The 19,957-nt window shown below is 25.0% G+C and overlaps 4 protein-coding genes across 18 annotated transcripts in view; 2 read left to right on the top strand and 2 right to left on the bottom strand.

Annotated features, from left to right (window-relative positions):
* Positions 1-598, bottom strand: part of LOC122507790 (basement membrane-specific heparan sulfate proteoglycan core protein) — a 282,285-nt gene extending 281,687 nt beyond the window's left edge. For all 15 annotated transcript variants that reach the window (XR_006302150.1, XR_006302162.1, XR_006302152.1 and 12 more), the window contains exon 1: positions 475-598. Coding sequence is in view for 2 of the 15 variants with exons in the window: in XM_043620734.1 (XP_043476669.1) it covers positions 475-549 (75 nt within the window). In the remaining 13 variants the exon portion in view is untranslated. The remainder of the gene's footprint in view (positions 1-474) is intronic.
* A 2,639-nt stretch (positions 599-3,237) lies between these two features.
* LOC122507779 (prenylcysteine oxidase 1-like) lies at positions 3,238-6,164 on the top strand. Its single transcript, XM_043620688.1, has 7 exons — positions 3,238-3,599; positions 3,772-3,978; positions 4,398-4,542; positions 4,625-4,928; positions 5,088-5,211; positions 5,280-5,638; positions 5,832-6,164. The coding sequence occupies exons 1-7, from the start codon at positions 3,497-3,499 to the stop codon at positions 6,081-6,083; spliced, it is 1,494 nt and encodes a 497-aa protein (XP_043476623.1). The 5' UTR covers positions 3,238-3,496; the 3' UTR covers positions 6,084-6,164.
* Positions 6,165-6,473: 309 nt separating this feature from the next.
* LOC122507751 (solute carrier family 35 member E2A-like) lies at positions 6,474-12,861 on the top strand. The gene is made up of 5 exons (XM_043620626.1): positions 6,474-7,289; positions 9,193-9,444; positions 10,573-10,759; positions 11,097-11,300; positions 11,890-12,861. Exons 1-5 carry the CDS (start codon positions 7,031-7,033, stop codon positions 12,086-12,088), a joined length of 1,101 nt encoding a protein of 366 aa, XP_043476561.1. The 5' UTR covers positions 6,474-7,030; the 3' UTR covers positions 12,089-12,861.
* A 249-nt stretch (positions 12,862-13,110) lies between these two features.
* LOC122507744 (cystathionine gamma-lyase) lies at positions 13,111-19,777 on the bottom strand. The gene is made up of 8 exons (XM_043620613.1): positions 19,168-19,777; positions 16,745-16,895; positions 15,686-15,967; positions 15,268-15,402; positions 14,951-15,086; positions 14,550-14,702; positions 13,851-14,016; positions 13,111-13,544 (listed from the first exon to the last, which is right to left on the bottom strand). Exons 2-8 carry the CDS (start codon positions 16,883-16,885, stop codon positions 13,400-13,402), a joined length of 1,158 nt encoding a protein of 385 aa, XP_043476548.1. The 5' UTR covers positions 16,886-16,895; positions 19,168-19,777; the 3' UTR covers positions 13,111-13,399.
* Between the last annotated feature and the right edge of the window lie 180 nt (positions 19,778-19,957).

The raw sequence follows: 19,957 nt of genomic DNA, 5'->3' as shown, positions 1-19,957 counted from the left end.
TACACATTCATTATTTTACAAAAAGAGATTTGGTATTCTATTGCAACGCACGAATTAATTGTTTTATAAAACGATAATTATTTAAAACAACACGATTCGCACATTTTTTTTGGAACAAAACATTTGGAAAGCATTTTTCCAACAATCAAATGGCGACAAAGCAATTCGAAAATTAATTTAACCTTAATTTCGTTAATCAACTAACGACCATTATATTGATCTGCTTTGAATTACTTTTAATTAATTTATCCTGAAAAAAAACAGAAAAATAAAAGTTCTCAGTCTATTTTACAATATTTTAGGTTATAAAAAACAGTTACTTTAAAATATTTAAAGTTTTAAACGTTATGAATAAGTATATCAATTTTCGGATTCAGTGTCAAAAAAATAGTTCTACTACTTTTACCATTTTTCATTTTTGTCAACAATGGCGAAAATTAGCGACAATAATTAAAAAAGAAATGAAAAACAAACCTCTAAACTGGTGACAGATGCGATTCCAATAATTAGAAGTAGAAAACCATTCCATAATAACAGACTCCCCCTCATCCTGTGGACGAGACCGAAAAATTCACTTCTTCTAAATTCTCACAGTTTTTCTTTCCCTAAATTTGACTCACTTTTTCTTGTCTTCTATAAATTGATAACTTAGTCCCGAATTTTAATAAACTAATCACGAAAAAAAAAATTGTTTATTATAGTATAAATAATTTAGAAGCTACACCCTGGAGTCATCATCAAACGTGATCTCCCACATGCGACAATTTCTGCAACTCGCCGTTCGAGATCTGGTTTTGCAACCAAAGAACCGGACACGATCGTGAAGACAACAGTTTTGCACTGTCTGCGTGTACAAACCGGCGTTCGGTAACTGCGGGCCGAGCGCGCACAAGATAAAACTTTTTCAAAAGCACGATGCTTTTCCCTCTCTCTGGACCGTCCCCCTTCTTCCACCCCCGCACCGTCACCCTCCGCGAACTGATGAAGTCTATCTCTGTCTAGATCCTTTAGTCTCCCGAGTAGTCCCGACCATAATCTCATATATAGACTTCACTCTATCTTTCTCTCTCACAAACACACTCCTCAGGTTTTACTCTTTTTCTTTCTTTGTCTTTGTTTTTCGTCTCCCTCAACCCCGCTAAAGACCATATAATTCTGCGGTTTGCGAATTCTCCCACTTTGCCTTCTCTTCCCATACCACCAAGTTCTAACCCTCAGACTCATGGCACAAGTTCGTATTCTTCTCCGTATGCAGTAACAGTTGCAGACACTGATAGCGCACTTATGCAATATTAGAAACAAATAATGATACCCCCTCTCCTTCTTCTAGAACATGTCACATCGGTATAATTGACACTGATTTGAGTAAATTATTTTGACACTGTATTCAATCGGGACTAATATTCAAAGCAAAAATAGTCACATGTTTTCTAAACGTTTTAACGGTTAGTGGAAGGAAATTATCACACACTGCTTATTGCACTTGCAAACACGGTGAACACTATTTTCTATACACGCACTTTTTTTGATCCTGCCGAAAACTAGGATGTTATTCCATCGGTGTATTATTTCTGTTTCTACTTTTCGAGTAATTTTCAAACACTGATTTAAGATTTATAACTCAATAATAAGTAATTTTAGTGACGAAAAAATATAACACGAAGCAAACGGTTGCAATTTTTATTGCGAGTGAAGTTAGCAACTACATACTGACGCCATCTATACAAGGGTTAAATTTCTCACGTGTGAAATTAGTCACGATATAGTGGCGCCACCTGCAGTACTAGCGTGTGAACTTAGCCACTATTCAGTTATGCCAACTTAATATTTTCTTTTATTTTAACACCAAATTCCGTGTAAAAATAACACTTTGTCAGTATTTTCTGTCTGTAAAACCGAAAATAATTTTAAAGTCCCAATTTCTATATGAAAAAGATCACTTTTCAGATTTATTTCATTCGCGAAATGTAAAAAATTCAAGAATAAAAGACCAGTAAATTTCACATACAATATACAAGGTTATATTTTAATCTGATAATAAATAAATAAAAAAAACAATTTCTATTAATATCTAAAATAGTTTTTCACGTAAAATTATTTGAATGAAAATATTGAATGATCTACATTTATCTATATATTTATATCAAAATGTTTTTTTACCTTTTTATAAGAAGAATTATGTGAACTCTTTGTATGCAAGATTTAATGAAATAAATTCTAATTGAAATATCAAAGTTTATTATTGTCACACAACAATAATATCGTAAATAAAACGATGTAAGTTTCAACAAATAGTTCAATTGTTGTTAATTTTGCAACCTTCAATATTTATTTTACAAAATAATTTTTATTCGACACACACACGGACTTGCAATTGTTTTTTAAATTTGTTTAATATATGAAGGGTCGTTCATAATGTATAGTACTTTAAGAAGGGGGGGGGGGGGGATTTCCAAAAAAGGGGCTCGTAGTTTATGGATGACCCCTAGAGTAACGATTATTGAATAAATATCAAAGAAACAAATCAGCTACTGGGGCCCAGTTTATGTGACACTTAATTCGCCAGTAGTACTGGCGAATTAAGTGTCACATAAACTTAATGAGAACAAATGCATTTTGTTGAAGATTTAAAATTGAATGTATATTGGTGAATATAGTTCAAATAAAGTGAAATAAATCGTCACGAATCATATCAAATAAACAAGTCATTATCAAACTGACCATGTGAGTAGAGTTTAATCGTATAAAATATTTATAAAGGTGCTGATTTAAGTAAACAAATTATAATGCACGTTTTTTTAATAATTTAAGAATTTTTTCTTTAATTAGAAAAAAATATCGCAACATTTCTTATTGTAATTAAAAAATAATAGCAATTAATAATTAATTAATAGCAAATAAATGTTACCAGAAAAAAAGGTAGTAGCAAAAAATTCTAATATCAAAAAAAAGTGTTAATTACAAAAAGAAATGTTAAAATAATAAATAAAAAATCTAATTTAAATGAACAAATAAATCTTTATATTAATAATAATTTTTTTAAATATCGATTAACATTGGTTATTCAATTATTGAAATATGAGTGAAAAAATTGAATTACCTTTTTTTTATTTTTTTTTAATAAAAAAATATTTGTTAAAAAACTAGTTATAGTTTCTACATTTTCTTTCTCGAAACTGTAGTTTACTTCCTTAACTACAGCAATTCGCAGTAGTTAAAACAGTTTTAAGTGACTAATGTATACAATAACACTTCGTGACAATAACAAAGTAAAAAAATTATGACAATGTTTTTTTAAAAATTACATATCTCTAAGTGATAAAACAAATGAAAACAATAGATAAATTATTTTATGGACAATTTGCTAACAAAGTCAAGTATAAAAATAGCTAAATGTTTCGAATTTTAAATTAGTAATATTATATTCCAACTTGAGTGTACATATAGCACTAAAATTCGAGGTTATATTTATCAAATAGAAATTTAAAAATTAAACATGATCAATAACATAATTAACATGTTTCAGCCTAAAATATTAATTTTTGGTTTATTAATTTTTAAATGCAGTTTTTGCACTGAACTTTGCAAACCAAAAGTAGGTACGTATCGTATTTATCACAGGTAATACATATTTTGTTTAGTGATACGTTTTATCAAAATTAAAAGGAAATTTTGTTTAAAAATTATTAAAAATTATTCAAAATTAAAATTAATCAATTTAGAAATAGGTAAGAATTTTTAATTTACTTAAAAGATTATTAATTTCAACAGCTATTATTGGGGGCGGAATTGGAGGAGCATCTGCGTCCCATTTTCTTTCAGATTTATTCAAGGATAATTTGAAAATTGACCTTTTTGAGAAAAAACAATTGGGAGGACGATTGGCGAACGTCGAAATTGGAGGAAATGAATTTGAAGCTGGCGGTGCAGTAATACATCCAAAGAACAAATACATGCAAGATTTCGTTAAACTTCTTGGTAATTGTATATATTTATTTATTTTTGGCAATTTGTAAAATAAATATTACAGTCGACTCTGGATAAATTGAATCTCAAGGATCTCAATTCAAATTTCATTTATCGAATGTTTTAAATATGAAAAATATTTCAAGGGACCGCAGAACAAAATTGAGAAATTTTATTTCTCGAAAGTTTAATTATCGAGACTCAATTCTAATATAAACAGTGAATTTTGAATTTTCACACAAAACTTTGCGTTTTTATGTATTTTAATAATTTTAAGAAAATGTTTATGTAAATCTTTTGAAATATTTTAACTAAACGTTTATTTCGTACTTTTTTCGATTATCCGAATAATGAAGTCTCTATTGTATTTTATTTTAAAAAAATAATAAATATCATAACAAGATTATACTGAATCATATGAATTTTTCTAGACCTGAAGAAAAACAATCATGAGGATTCGTCAACATTGGGAATTTGGAATGGAGACAAATTTGTTGTGAAACTTAGTAGTTGGAAATTGATATCAATTGCAAAGTTGATTTATAGATATGGATTTGAACCTTTTACGCTCGATAGGTATATTAAAAAGAATAAAAAGAATAAATAGAAGAAAAAAAACGAAAAACTATTGAAAAATTTTAATGATTCTTCCTTTCAGGCTCGTTACCTGGGTTTTGGACAATTTCGATAAAATTTATAAACTTCAGGACAATGAGATAGCATTTGAAAATGTAACTTCATTACTAGCAGCAATGAACGCTGATTTTCCTGGATATTTAACTGAAACTATTAAAAATCATTTGCTAAACAAGGGCATTTCAGAAAAATTAATTGATGAATTAGTGCAAGCCACTTTAGTTGTGAATTACGGACAAGAAACTAATGTTCACAGTTTTGTTGGTTTTGTTTCATTAGCCGGAATGGGAGCGAATCTTTGGTCTGTTAAAGGAGGAAACAAACTGGTAAATATTTTACATTAATTTGACGAAACAATTTTAATTGAATACAATTTACACAATTTTAATTCTGTCTTGAATTTTAATTCAAGAATTTTGGTTTTAATTTTACTTTTAATTTTACTTTTACTGTTACTTTTAATTTTAATCCTAATTTTATTTAAGGTACCTGAGAATTTAATACGTCAAAACAATCGTGTAAAAATAATTCAATCAGAAGTAGAAAAAATACGTTTGATTTTAAAAGATCAAGATTCAATCGAATACGAATTATCCTATAAAAAAGAAGGTAAAAATCCGCATAATTACTTTAATTTTTCAAATCAAGTTTGATTTTTAATTACGTATTTCTTGCAGACGATACAAATATTATCACTGACGTCTATGATATTGTTATAATCGCCAGGCCTTTGACAAACGATCAAGAAAATTCAATAGAATTTGAAGAATTTCCCGAAGAAGGAATATTTACAGTTCCTGGCAAATACCAAACAACAATTGCCACTTTCGTTGAAGGAAAACTAAATCCACTACATTTTGGCCTAGAGAGTGAAATCGACTGTATTTTGAGTTGTAATCCCAATAAAACAATTGTCAGTTCAATTGGAAAAGTTAATTCTGTTAATGATAATGGAGAGAAAGGCTCGTCCGACATTTGGAAAATATTCACCAGAGAATCTATGAATCCGAAATTTGTCAATAAAATCCTCTCCAAGGTTAGCAAAAAATGATTTTGAGAAATATTATTGAAATGAGACACGAAATTAATTATTTCATTAGTGAAATTTAAACTAATCGAAAATAAATTAAGTAAATAAATTATTTATTGAAATTTATTAAATTGAATACTTATTGATATTTCAACCTAAATTTAATAATTAATAATTAATAGTAATAATATTTTTTAAGGTTGGGCAAGTAAAGAAGATTATTTGGAAAGCATATCCGCATTATTCGACGGAAAATCGTTTGGATAAATTTAAACTTCACAAGGGCCTGTATCATGTTAATGCAATTGAATGGGCTGCGAGTGCAATGGAAATGAGCGCAATTGGAGGACGAAATGTCGCTATTTTAGCTTATAAAGATTTTAAGAAGACTTGTTCTGCAACACAAATGAAAAAATCCGAAAAGAAGAAAAACTACTCTACAGAATTTTAGTTAATTATTAACTAAACAAACTAATAAATTAACAATTACTAACGAAAAAATATATAATTATTTACAAAACATTGATATAGAGGATATAAAGTTTATAAAGTTCATATCAATCAGTTTTCTTCATAATTTTTAATTAAAAAATCTGTTATTTGAATAATTAAATTCCGGTGCCTTCAGAGAAAGAAATTATATTTTTAACAATGCGATATAATATTTATGTGATATTATTTTAATATTAAAAATGTAAATCGAAAAATATATTTTCAAAATAAATGTCTTATTTTAAATTTCTTTTTAAATTTCTTTCAAAAAATCGAATTCTTTCTTACCTTTCGAAAAAGCCATCGAATCCATCGAATCGTCTATTCGTCTCCATAAAGTGCTGCCTCCAAACGTCGAAACATGTTCTCATTATATAACTAAAACACAAACACAACATACGTTTTGTATAATTTTTACTTTTCACTGTATATGTAATATATAGTTGATAACTAAATTTTATAACATTCCCGGCATAAAATTTTTTACAAATTGTGTTTTATTATTCTTAATATTTCGGCTTTGTTTTTAAACAACACGGAATTTGTGCTACTTTTCCGAACTGTCATAAATATCTACATTAGTGGAACATAAAAATGACCAAATAAATAAAAGAAAAATATGCTATCAAATAGTGAAGGAAACTTTTTCAGTCACACAGAAACTGAATTGATAAATAGAAGGATAAAAAAGATAAAAAAAAATCACTTATTGATATTAGGTTATATCAGACATAACCTCGAAAGAAGAGACACGTTTCAATAATATGAATTTTCAAGTTAATATAAAAACTATACGATAAATTTTATTTGCATCGGCATGAGCAAAAATCGACGTTATTTTTTAACGTCAATACACAGTGAAACATCGTATTTTGTGAATTATTTCAAATTTGACAGAAAGAGGTCATGGAAAATCATTCGGCATGTGCGAATACAACATATTTACCATTAGATAGTGAAGAATTATTAATTTCGGAGAATCACAATAAACATCATTTGGAACATAAAAAAAGGGAAGAATTGATTTTAACGTCTGATAATAAAGGTGGTTTAGCAAACCCTAGAGCATTATTATTTTTAATACTATGGTACGTCTTCAGTGGTTGTACCCTCTTTTTAAACAAATACATTCTTTCATTTATGAAGGGAGACCCTACGATTTTAGGTAAGATTTACTATACTTTTAGCTAAAAAAATTATTTTTAAGTAAAACGTATTTTTTGTTTATTATCAACCTTGTTTCTTTTTTAAAACACTGATTAAAACTAAACCAAATTCTTGATGTATTCGCAAAATTAATGTATTGAAAATCATCGAATTGTTGCAAAGAATTATCTCAAAAAATTTGATAATAATAGAATTCCTTCAAAGAATTTTATTATTTTGGAAATTAACTGAATTCTCGCAAAGAATTTTATTAAAATTTTTAAAAATCCTAATTAAATTCTTTTGAAGAATTTCTATGAATTTTTTTTAAACTAATGGAGTTTATTTAATAATTTTAATTGAAAATTTTGAAAGCAATTAAATTTTATGAAGAAGAATTTTAATAAAATTGAATTGAAAATAATTGAATTCTTACGAAGAATTTTACTATTTCTAAGAATAGTTGAATTGTTTCGAAGAATTTATTAAAATTTTAGGAAATAATTGAAATTTATTAAAATTTTAGGAAATAATTGAAATTTATGGAAATATTTAAAAATATTTAAATTCATCCGAGGAATTCAATTAAAATTTTAGAAAAAAATTACATTTTTTCGAAATGTGTTAAAAAATTTTTAAATAATTGAATTTATTCTTCCGAGGAATTTTATTAAAATTGAATTGAAAATAATATTGAATTCTTGCGAAGAATTTTACTATTTAAAAAAATAATTGAATTGTTTAGAAGAATTTATTAAAATTTTAGAAAATAATTAAAATTTTTCGTGAAATGTTATTTTAAAATTTTTGAAAATGTGAAAAATAATACCTAATTAATTTTGTACTTACTAAGTGAATTTTTAAAATTTTAACTACGAAATTATTTAAAAAATTTATATTTGAAAATAAAAAATTTTGTAATTTGCCCAATATTATTGTTATAATATTATTATTATTGCCTAGCAATATAATTTGCGTAACATTTGCTAGAAATTAATAATAAAATCATAAAGTGTTTTAGCAAAAAAAGAATTGACTTACACTTTGAATATTGCTTCTTTTTATATAAATATAATTTATTTGTATATTTAATCAAGATCGTCTAGTTTGTAAAAAGAGGTTTAAAAAATAAATAAAATGTTTTACAAGTGTAATATTTCTAAGAAATAGGAGAACTGTTGTACTAATAACTATTAAGGTCAATATACAAGAACGTATAATTATCTCTTTAATATTTATGCATTTTTTGATCTGCGAATAAATTAAAAATGTAATTTAGTATTTAAAATACTTTAAATTATCTTTTTTTAAATTGAATGACAAATTAGTGAATTATCTGAAGTCATAAATTATATTTCGATTAAACACAAATTAATGATCTGGAGATTATAAATTATATTTTAAGTAAACACAAATTTATGATCTAAAATTTATAAATTATTTATAAATTACCTTATGAATTATATTTCAAATAAACACAAATTAGTGATCTGGAATTATAAATTGTATTTCAGATAATTACTCGAAGAATTAAATGTGCCACTCTCCGAAAAATGTACCTGAGAAACTAACAATTTTAAGGTTATGATTTTGTCATTGTTACCTGAATTAAAAGTTTCTGATGCGAATTTCACAAAAGTAAAATCAGTTTTTATCGAATATTTTCGATGTAAAGGGACTTTAAATACAGATTATTTGCATTAATATTCCATCCCCTTTGTTTATTTTCATTTACAAAAATTGCGAACATAACCTAAAATTGTTTGCTTCTTAGGAACCTTTTTTCCGAGCGCGTCACAAAGAATTATTAGAAATAATTAATTAAGATTAATTTGATACACTTTTCAACAACTTCTTTTATGGTATAAGTTTTATTCTCTGGGAAATTAACGAATAACGATATACTAACCTGATTTTTGAAGGTGCGTGTCAAATGTTGATGACTGCAGTTTGCGGCTTTATACAGATGTACTTTCCTTGCGGTATGTACCGAGCAAATTCTCGGTTGATGAGGCCTCCTGGATTTTACAGGCATATGACTTTAGTTGGTTGTACGAGATTTATGACAGTGGTTTTAGGACTTGTATCTTTAAATTATGTAGCTGTGAGCTTTACCGAAACAATAAAAAGTAGTGCTCCTCTTTTCACCGTACTTATAAGTAGATATCTATTAGGTAAATATAATTTTTACTAAATAAATACTACTTAGGTTTTAAAGAATTTTTACATTATCACATGAGAAGGTATTTTATAAAATAATTATAATTTTTTTACAACCAGAGAAGGTATTTCTTCCCCTTATATTTATAATCATTGTCATGTATTACGGATGTCTGTTCAGCATGAAGTTAGCTGCTTTTGTTTACTTTTTTGTTTCCTAATTTTTTTGATAATTTTTCTTCTTTTTGATTTTAAAATTTTGAATTTAATAATTTAAAATTTCTAATTTAATTTTCTAATTTTGAATATTAACTTAAATAATTAACAAAAAATAATTAAACAAAATTGTTTTGTTAATAAGGGAATTTTTATTTAATAGCAAAAAATGTTTTTTTTTTAAAGAAATGTTACAACTTTTCTAATTTTGAATCTAAAATACATTTAATTCTCTTAAAGAACTTTAGTAAAATTTATAATTAATTAATAATTAAATTAATGATTAAGTAAAGAAAAAAAATAAATGAAATAAATAAAAATAAATAAATTTCAAATAAAATAAATTAATTGTTTCCAAGACTTTTATTTTTTGATTCTTAAAAATAATTGAATTTCTTCGAAAAAAATGTTATGTAAATTGTATTAAAAAATAATTTAATTTTGTGCGAAGAATTTCATTAATTATAAAAATAATTGAATTCTTTCGGAGAATTTTATAAAAATTTCGAAAATAATTAAATTGTTTCTACAAATTTTATTCAAAATATTTTATTTCAAATATTCTTGCGAAAAATTTTACTGAAATTATTGAAAATAATTGAATTCTTCAGAGGAATTTAATTAATATTTTATTGAAAATAATTGAAAGGTTTTGAAGAATTTTTTTAAATACTTTGAAAAAATTTAATTCTTATGAGAAATTTTACTAAAATTCTATTGAAAAAATTTTAATGCAATTAGTTAATGAGTAAATTTTTTTTTTAATTTTGAAACTGAAATTATTCAAAAATTGAAATTGTCTTTTAAAATTAAAAAAGTTTGTAATTTGCATACTAATAACAAATGGACTGCTGTAATTCGCGAGTAATTTTTGGTAGAATAATTGGTATATTATTAATTTATTAATTTAATTTTTTTTCTTTCAGGCGAACATACTGGCCTCTATGTCAATTTATCATTAATTCCTGTCATGGGAGGATTAGCTCTATGTTCTTTGAACGAAATTAGTTTTGACCTCAGAGGTTTTATAGCCGCAATGGCAACCAATCTGACTGAGTGTCTGCAAAATGTTTATTCTAAGATGTTAATTAGTGGTGACAATTTTAAATACACGTACGTAATTTATTATTTATTATTATTCGTAATTTATTATTACAAATTGTCTTTTCAAAAAATTGAAATAGGTGAAGTTCATAAAGTTTATGATCGATTAATTATTCAATTGATGATTGAAAAAATTATTTTCCAGAAGGAAATTTATAAATTTTTTTGATTAAAAATTTTTTTTTTAGAAATTACAAATCAAGAAACTGTATAAAAATTTATTTATACAAAAGATTAAAAAAAAATTTCTTCTAAATCGTTTATTGTAATCGTATAGTAAATTTCATCAACTAAAATTTATATTATAATTATTATATTAATTAATAATATTTTTTTCTTTATGCAGGCCTGCGGAACTACAATTTTACACCAGTTTGGCAAGTGTGGTGGTGCAAATTCCAGCGTCAATTTTGCTCGTTGATCTTGCAAATATCGAAAGTACCTTTAGTTTAAGGCTCTTATCAGCGTTCATTTTGAACGGGATTTTCTTCCATTTTCAAAGTATAACGGCATATGTTCTTATGGACTATATAAGTCCTGTTACTCACAGGTAAATTTTGCAAAATTTATTATAAATATTTAAGAAGAAAGTTTATTTATAAAATTAATAATTCGATTACTGGTCCATAAAAATAGTAATTCAATTATTGGTTCATAAAATTAGAAATTCAATTACTGCTTTATAAAATTAGTAATTCAATTATTGAACCAATGTTCATAAAATTAGTAATTCAAGTATTGGATAATAAAATTGAATTAATGCAATTATTGTTTAATAAAATTAATAATTAAATTATTTGTTAATGAAATTAATAATTCAAATATTGGTTCATAAAATTAGTAATTCAATTATTGGTTCAAAAATTTAGTAATTCAATTTTTAGTTAATAAAATAGTAATTAATGGTTAACAAAATTAATATTAATAAAATAAATGATCATGGAAATTGTTGGCTAATAAAATTAATATGTCAATTTTTGATTAATAAAATTGTTAATAGTTAAAAAAAATTGTTGCTTAAAATTGAAATAAATTTGTATTAATTCAATTTTATCCAAAAATATAAAAATTGAATTTTAGTTATTTAAAAAAAGACTGTGAATAATTTTCTGAAAAATTTTCTTTTCTTATTTTTATAGTGTGGCGAACACGGCAAAAAGAGCTTTCCTGATATGGCTATCGGTCCTATTATTCAACAACCCAGTGACAGGCTTATCCGCACTTGGCACATCCTTAGTAATTGCAGGTGTTTTGTTATATAATCGAGCTCAAGAATATGACAAATTAAAGAGCACGAGTCAAAGACTTCAAAAATCCACGAAAATCAATTTACAATAATAATTAGATAACGAGCTTAATACATTCGAGTAGAAGTAAGATTGTTTATATAGACCGAGAATAATGTTAAAATCAAAGCGTATTTAATTATTTATTATTAATATTATTATTACTATTATTATTATTATTTCTATTATCATTACTATTATTATTTTTATTATTTTTTATTACCTATTATTTTTATTATTATTAATTTTATTATTATTAGTTTACTATTTTTATTTTTATTTTAATTATTATTATTATAATAATAATTATTATTTTAATTATTACTATTATCGTTGATATTATTACAAAAGTGAAATTGTCGAGTCAAACAGAATTGCACAATATTAATTAAAATTGCAAATGACACTTTAAATAATGACACTATAAATATTGCTTTTAAATGACATAATATAAGACATAATTTAAAGACACATGTTTTTTCAAGTCTAATTTTAATGAAACAAACTTCTTGCCTTTCAATTTTTTTTTCTAATTTAATGTTTAATTTATTATTTAATGTTCCGTTTCTGTTTTCAAACTTGTAGCAATGAAATTTTTAAGCAAATTAGATATGCATTAAAAGACAGTATTTTCTATTTCTGTTGAAATGTAATTTGTCGTTTTTTTTATTACTTGTTTTATGAGATGGGAGAAAAGTATATCAAGATGAAAAAAATGATTATATACGATCGTATTTCAAAACCAGTATGAAAAGGTGACCACATAAAATAAGAGAAAATGTGATTTCTTTTGAAATAAAATATTCCTGTTTCATTATTATTGAAGAAAAAGGTGTAATTTATTCTATTTTTTTTATCTATACATTAAAAATCATATATTGGTATAAAATAACTTATTTAAAAGTTTTAGAGATATTATGTTTGCATCAAACTTTATCATCTATTATCAAAAAAAAAAAAGGAAAGCGTAGATAAAGATATTAAAATGATAATAGATTTAACGAAATAAATCGCTAAATTTTCGGTTTTTTGTCTTTTTTCTTCTAAGGAAAGTATAAAAATATCTCCACACAATTCTCATCTTTCAAAAGTTGTACTCATTCTTTTTACTGCATTTCATTTATATAAATTCAAATTTACAATTATGTTAAAATTCTATTTTTTTACTGCATTTTTAAAAAGGTAATTTAAATATTAAAAGCAACTGTTGGCTGCATTTTTTCTTTTGTAATTGTTCAGGTATAAAAACATTTCTTTTCACTATCGAGAAATTTAAAAGTTCTTTAAGAGATAAAAGCGCAGTATTAATAAAAGTAGTATATACTGCCTGCAGTTAATACAATTTGAAGGAATTTTCTAGTTATTATTGAGAAGCTTTCAGTGCTTGTTCAAGATCAGCGATTATATCATTTTCTGTTTCAAGGCCAATTGAGAGCCTTATTAGCTGGTCAGTGATACCCAATTTCTCCCTTTCATCATCTGGCACTGATGCATGAGTCATTATTGATCTAGAGCAATTTTTCATTTTTTAAATTCATTTTCGAAATTTAAATATAAGTATAATTTAGATAAATATAAATAAATATAGAAAAATATAGAAAACTACAGATAAATATAAGTAAATATGGAAAAATACAGATAAATATTTAAAAATATGGATAAATATAAATAAATATGGAAAAATAGGTACTGATAAAAATTAAAAAATGTAGAAAAATATAAATAAATATTGAAAAATGCAGATAAATATAAAAAAATACGGATAAATACAGAAAAATATAGATAAATAGTGGAAATTATCATTTTACACTTACGGTAGTTCAGCAAGAGATTCAAAGCCACCCAAAGATTCTGCCAATATAAAAAGTTTCAATGATTTCAAGAACTTGTGGGAATCACCTTTAATATAAAATGAGATCATTCCACTGTGACCAGTTGTTTGTCTTAATGATAATTCATACTGCGGATGCGACGGAAGGTCTGCAAACATTTTTGGATATATTATTAAATTGTCATAATTATTTACCTCTTTTTGTAAATTCTCACGTTTCTGAAGAGGACAGCTGTGCCATTGAAACGTAAAAAAAATTAATTTATTTAAACATTTTTTTTTTTATTACCTTCACTCCGAATGACCGTTGAGAATTGGACGTTTTTATTATAAATTTAAGACTTATTTTTACGATTATAATAATAAACCACAAGTTTTGAACGTTCAAATAAACGAAATAATTTTCAATCAAAATTAGAAATTAAATAAAATAAATTTATTTCTAAATTTATTTAAATTTAGAAAAATTAGAAAAATTAAAAAATTAATTTTGGTAAAATTTAGAAACTTAAATTACAGGTAGAAGATGTAGAATTTTTTTTCCTTACGTGACGTATTTTTTTTTTTTTTTGTAATAACATTTCAATTTCAAGAAGAGATAAATAAATTTCGCCTAATTTGAATGTTCAGATCTTTAGGAACATTTAAAATAAGAAAAAAATAAGAAAGTAAATAAACTTACATGGATGAATAACTTTAGTCACGAAAGGATGGTTTTCCAAAAATTTAGCAACTGCCAATCCATTTTTCATGTGTTGCTGCATTCTTACTTCTAGAGTTTTCAAACTGCGATTCACTTGAGCACAATCAAATGGTGAAGGAACAATACCCATCGCTGGAATAATTGATTCAGTAATTAAATAATTTATCCAGTAGAAACTATTTCGAATAATTCATTTTTCAATTTTTATTTCTTTGAAATTACAAAGCCCAACGGTATAAATCATTATTAGTTTTTACTAATTTAAAAATTTTATTTTATTTAAATATTACATTATTTTAATTTATATAAATTGAAATTAAAAATTTTATTTATTTAATTTAGAATAAAATTGGAAATATAAAACAAACAAAAAAACTCACCATTTTGAATAAAGCGTAATCTTTGTTCCAAATCTTCTCTTTTAATAATAGCTGCTCCCATAATTACATCTGAATGTCCATTCATGTATTTTGTTAAAGAGTACATTACAATATCAGCACCAAGATCCAATGGTCGCTAAAAATATTAAATTTAGTTTGAAAAATTAATTGATGAAGAAAAGAACAAAACAATTTACCAAAAGACTTGAATTATTTTTTATTATTATTATCGGATTATTTTTTTAGCATTCTGTCTTTTGGAATTCCTTTTATTAATAGTATTTATTTAGTAAAGTGATAAATATTGTGATACACACCTGGAAGTAACAGGTTAAAAATGTATTATCAACAACTAAAATTACGTCCGATCTGATAGATTTAATTCCTTTTGATATCGCCTCGATATCAGCTAATTTCATCAATGGATTCGTCGGAGTCTCCAACCAAACCATCTAAAAATTAAAAAATTACATTCTTCAATATATTTTATCAATTTTGTATTTTTTTTTCTTTTTTCTCCTTTTTTCCTTTTTTCCCCTTTTTAATTGTTTTTTCTTTATTCTCATTACGTGAGAAGTTCTTTTCAGTTTTAGCATATTTTTTTACAAGATAAAATCGAAAGAAATCGAAAAAAGCAAAAAAAATTAAAAAAACAAAGATAATAAAAATTTTTCTTTTGTTTAAAAAGAATTTTGTAAATAATTTATTGACATCATAAAAGATTAAATTAATCACCTTGGTGTTTGGCCTGAGGGCATTGAGAACATTTTGAGTAATGGAAGCATCGACAAATGAAACTTTTATCCCCGATATGCATTTCTGTAAAAAACGATTTGTCCCGCCGTAAACATCGTCTCCACAAATAAGATGATCTCCAGTTTCTAACATTGCTGTTAAGGCAGTGAGTGCCCCTAGACCAGATGAAAAAACAAGACCATATTTTCCATTTTCAACAGCTGCGAGACAAGACTCCAATACATTTCGAGTCGGATTTCCACTTCTGCCGTATTCAAAACCCTGTGAATTTTAAAATAGAAAAACCTTAATTTTTTTTACAAAGAAAAGTTCAATATTAGATTATTAATTATTAGACTAGTAATTTTTGCATTAATTATAACATCATGAATTATTTTTAATTTTGTTTGATTATTAAATTATTACCTGATCATTAGACTATTTATTATTAGATTCAGAATTATTAGATTATTGATTATTAGATTATTAATTTATCAAATAGATTAATTGTTACAAAAGCAATTATTCTTCTTCATTATATTTACAGTCATCGTATCATTTAATTAGAACTCATCATTTAAATTTGTGCAAATTGATTACAATTGGTACAAATTAAAACCACATATTGACCTAATTTTCATATATTTTTTCATCAGGTGATTTCTAGGAATATTAATTTAATATTTTATCTTAACAAGGCGTGAATATTTCTTTGTGCATATCTGTCCTTTGAAACTAATATCGTTGCAATATAGTAAAATTAAAATAAAAAACATTCCCCTAAAGTTCTGAGCGTTAATTAAACGAAAATTTATTTATTTTCCAAATTGAAAATTAGAATATTATTGCGACATTTAAAAAAATTATTAATTACAAATTTTCAGAGTGTTTAATTTCAAATATTAATTTTTATCCCACTCTGTAATTTTTCAACGTTTCAAAATCGTTCATTTAAACGTTCAGAATTTTCGGAAAATAGAAAAAATTAATTAATTAAAAAAAAAAGAATTGTAATCATTGTAAATTTTGTTTTGAAATTAAATTGCAATTTTAACTGACTCTATGTTGTGCTGGACCATCCTGTTGAAAAGTTGTCGACATAACAAGAGGAGGAATTACTGAGCAATGACTCCATTGTTTAGGATCCTGACCAGCATGAATCGCCTTTGTTGCAAATCCTTCCTGAGTGTAAGACGGCATATTTCTACAGCTGAAAAATATTTTCGAATTAGATTTCACAATATTACAAAATCCACTGAAAAAAACTAACATTAATTTACATTAATTAGTGGAAATTTTTAAAAAACAAGGAATTTTTCTGTTTTTCTCAACTCGATTACATTGTTAACACTTGTCTAATTATAACAAAAGCTTTTTGCTTATCACTTTTCCAATTTTTCCATTAATTTACAAAAACAAAACTGACAAGAGTCGTCAATTAACTTATCGAAAAAAATTCCAACGTGCAATAAAAAATAATTTTGTGATAAAAAGAAAGGAATAATAAAACAAAGAAAAAGATGAAGAAGAAAAGAAAGAAAAAAATGAAGAAGAAAAGAAATAAATCAATAAAAAAGGGAAAAAAGAAATAAAAAGGAAAGAAAAGAAAGAAAAAGGACAAAAAAGAAAGAAAGAAATAATAAAATAGACAATAGGAAAAAAAAGAAAAACTGAAAAAAGAAAGAAAAGGACAAAAAGAAAAGAAAGAAAAAGGAAAGAAAAAATAAATAAGAAAGAAATAATAAAAAAGAGACAATAGGAAAAAAACTGAAAAAGAAAGAAGAAAAGAAAGAAAAGGACAAAAAGAAAAGAAAAGAAAGAAATAAAGAAAAAGGAAAGAAAAAATAAATAAGAAAGAAATAATAAAAAGACAATAAAAAAAGAGAAAAAAGGAAAAAACAGAATTAAAAAAGAAATCTTCTAAAAAAAGACCACTTAGAATGCGATTAGAATGTAATTTATACGCGACAATTAAAAAATGATAAAAGTGCAATAAAATATGGAAATGAAAAAATCTTTTATCATCATTAAATATTCACACTGCATGGAAAATATCACACCCAGAGCAATACCCTCATATTTTTATCACAAAGACTACACTGTTTGGAAAAATTTCTTTGTTTACCAAAAAAAAAACACCTCCAAAAATACTGAAAATATAATTCCAGCGCGTAAAATTTTCATAAAATAAAAAAAGTAAAAAAAAATTATAAGAAATAACATAAAAATTAAAGAAATCATCATTACTGTGTACTATTTATTTTGTGAATTAGGCATGACGAGACATTTTCAATAATTAAATATTATAATCTAACTATGTACTATATCGTTATAATTAATTTCCCGTTACATCTGTTAATGCAATTTGTTGAACCATTTCAATCAGTTAAATCATCTTTTACCTATGACTGGCATATTTATTGCAATATTGTTTTTAAGCAAGATTTCCCTCTAAAATGACAATTTATTGTTACATAATTGATAATGGCATGTTTTATTGCATTTTAATAACAAACTTTGCAAATAATTATTAAAATTGTATATTCGAATACGAACATTGTACGTATGAACTAAAATTAATACGAAAATAATTAAAATTGTATTTTTTAGAAAAATAAAATGAAATCGAAAATAATTAAAATTGTGGTTTTTTTACTACGTATAAAAAACGAAATAAAATAAGTAATAAATAAGTAAATAAAATAAATAGTGAATAAATGAATGAATAATGAAATAAATAATGAATAAACGAAACAAAATAAATAATAAAAAATAAAATCTACATAAAAATTAATTTACTTCAATAAAAAAAAAACGACGTAAAGTACCCATAAGAATAATTTTGTACGTAATTGTGGAATTGTTCATAATTTCGAGTTTAATTTCCCCAGCATTTTATATTGCGATTTTATTATTTAATTTTCTAATTTTATAAGTTTATAAATAAGTTGATAAAATACACGTGTATATAAATTATCTACAGTTTCGTTTTCCTCATTTTGTCGCTTTTTAATTGTACCTTATTTCTTCCTGTTTTAAAAAGGAAATATGAGACTTCTTTGTGAAAAGACTTTGAAAGTTTACTTGCAAGTGGTTACCAAAACAGATATCAAAAAACAGGTTCAATAACATAATATGTTTCATTGAAAAAAATTCCGTTATTCAATCGCAAGCTATACTGCAAATATTTAATAAATCAATAAATGTTAATTGCGTTAAATTAAGTCCAGAATGGAACAAAAAGATAGAAACTCAAATTTCCAATCGGTTTAGAACAAATTTGCCGGTTTGGTTTTATTTCGTACAAATTAGTGAGATAAAAACTCAAGTGGTTGAGTTGTAATTAAGGAAAATGTGGTAATTTTTCACATTAAGTGTGATAATAAAAAAAATTCCTGTATTTTTTCCTTAATTTTAATAATTATATTTTTAGTTGTTGTATTTCGATGCCCTTTTATTAATATTTAAACAAGTGTACTCACCTGTTTGTATATGATAGAGGATGATGAAATGTGAGTCTGAACCTCGAATGCCAGATAGGCAATGACACGTACAGTGTTCAACGACGACGGGCGTCAGACTGAAATAATTGTAAATTGTAACATAACTGCCCTGAAAATATGTTTGCTATATCAGTCCCCACTTTCTCGCTGCTGATACAAATACACAATTTGTTTCAACAGAAACTATACTATACAATGCAATACATCTCAAATAAGAGGTGTTTTTACGTCTATATAGCATCTAATCTATAAATTTAACATAACCTTGAACCTTTAAAAAAAGCTCTAAAAAGTCCAAAAATTAAATGGACCACGTGTCAAAGTGAATGAAGTCAACTGACTATACTTTGTTCGATAATAATCAATTTTCAAGAGAGAATTTCTCGACAGGCGAAAATTATCTTATTCACACCTTTGAATATATACGAAATAATTAATAACTTTATCGGGTAATTATTAATATGAGGGTAGAAAACTACTTTTTCCTTTGAATAATCTCGAAAGTTGAAATCATGAAATCAACACAAAATCTAAACAAATCGATAAAATCGAATTGAAGAATTTCTAATTTTAGATACGGAAAAATAATTTTGTTATAAAGGGTGAGTTTATTGATAAGTTTTAACTTTAATAACGAGTAGTAAACAATCGGATGTGTCATTCACAGCAGACGACACACGTATCAAAAACTACTGTACAAGAAGACACGTTATTGGTTCATTTTTCCCAACGTTTTTAAATGAACCAATGAAAACTGTGCATTTTAAAT

Source organism: Leptopilina heterotoma, unplaced genomic scaffold, assembly GCF_015476425.1.
Source record: "Leptopilina heterotoma isolate Lh14 unplaced genomic scaffold, ASM1547642v1 Lhet_114, whole genome shotgun sequence".
NCBI classification, from domain to species: Eukaryota; Metazoa; Arthropoda; class Insecta; order Hymenoptera; family Figitidae; genus Leptopilina; species Leptopilina heterotoma.
This window is presented reverse-complemented; position numbering and strand designations above follow the sequence as displayed.

Bases quoted from the DNA above. Each gene is read 5' to 3' on its own strand.
- LOC122507751 (XM_043620626.1), top strand. From the start codon at position 7,031: ATGGAAAATCATTCGGCATGTGCGAATACAACATATTTACCATTAGAT. The intron at 10,760-11,096 runs GTACGTAATTTA...TTCTTTATGCAG, and splicing joins GGTGACAATTTTAAATACAC to GCCTGCGGAACTACAATTTT. The intron at 11,301-11,889 runs GTAAATTTTGCA...TTATTTTTATAG, and splicing joins ATAAGTCCTGTTACTCACAG to TGTGGCGAACACGGCAAAAA.
- LOC122507779 (XM_043620688.1), top strand. From the start codon at position 3,497: ATGATCAATAACATAATTAACATGTTTCAGCCTAAAATATTAATTTTT. The intron at 4,543-4,624 runs GTATATTAAAAA...TCTTCCTTTCAG, and splicing joins GAACCTTTTACGCTCGATAG to GCTCGTTACCTGGGTTTTGG. The intron at 5,212-5,279 runs GTAAAAATCCGC...TATTTCTTGCAG, and splicing joins ATTATCCTATAAAAAAGAAG to ACGATACAAATATTATCACT.
- LOC122507744 (XM_043620613.1), bottom strand. From the start codon at position 16,885: ATGCCGTCTTACACTCAGGAAGGATTTGCAACAAAGGCGATTCATGCT. The intron at 15,087-15,267 runs GTGTGTATCACA...TAATATTTTTAG, and splicing joins TTTTAACCTGTTACTTCCAG to CGACCATTGGATCTTGGTGC. The intron at 14,017-14,549 runs GTAAGTTTATTT...AAATGTTTGCAG, and splicing joins GACTAAAGTTATTCATCCAT to ACCTTCCGTCGCATCCGCAG.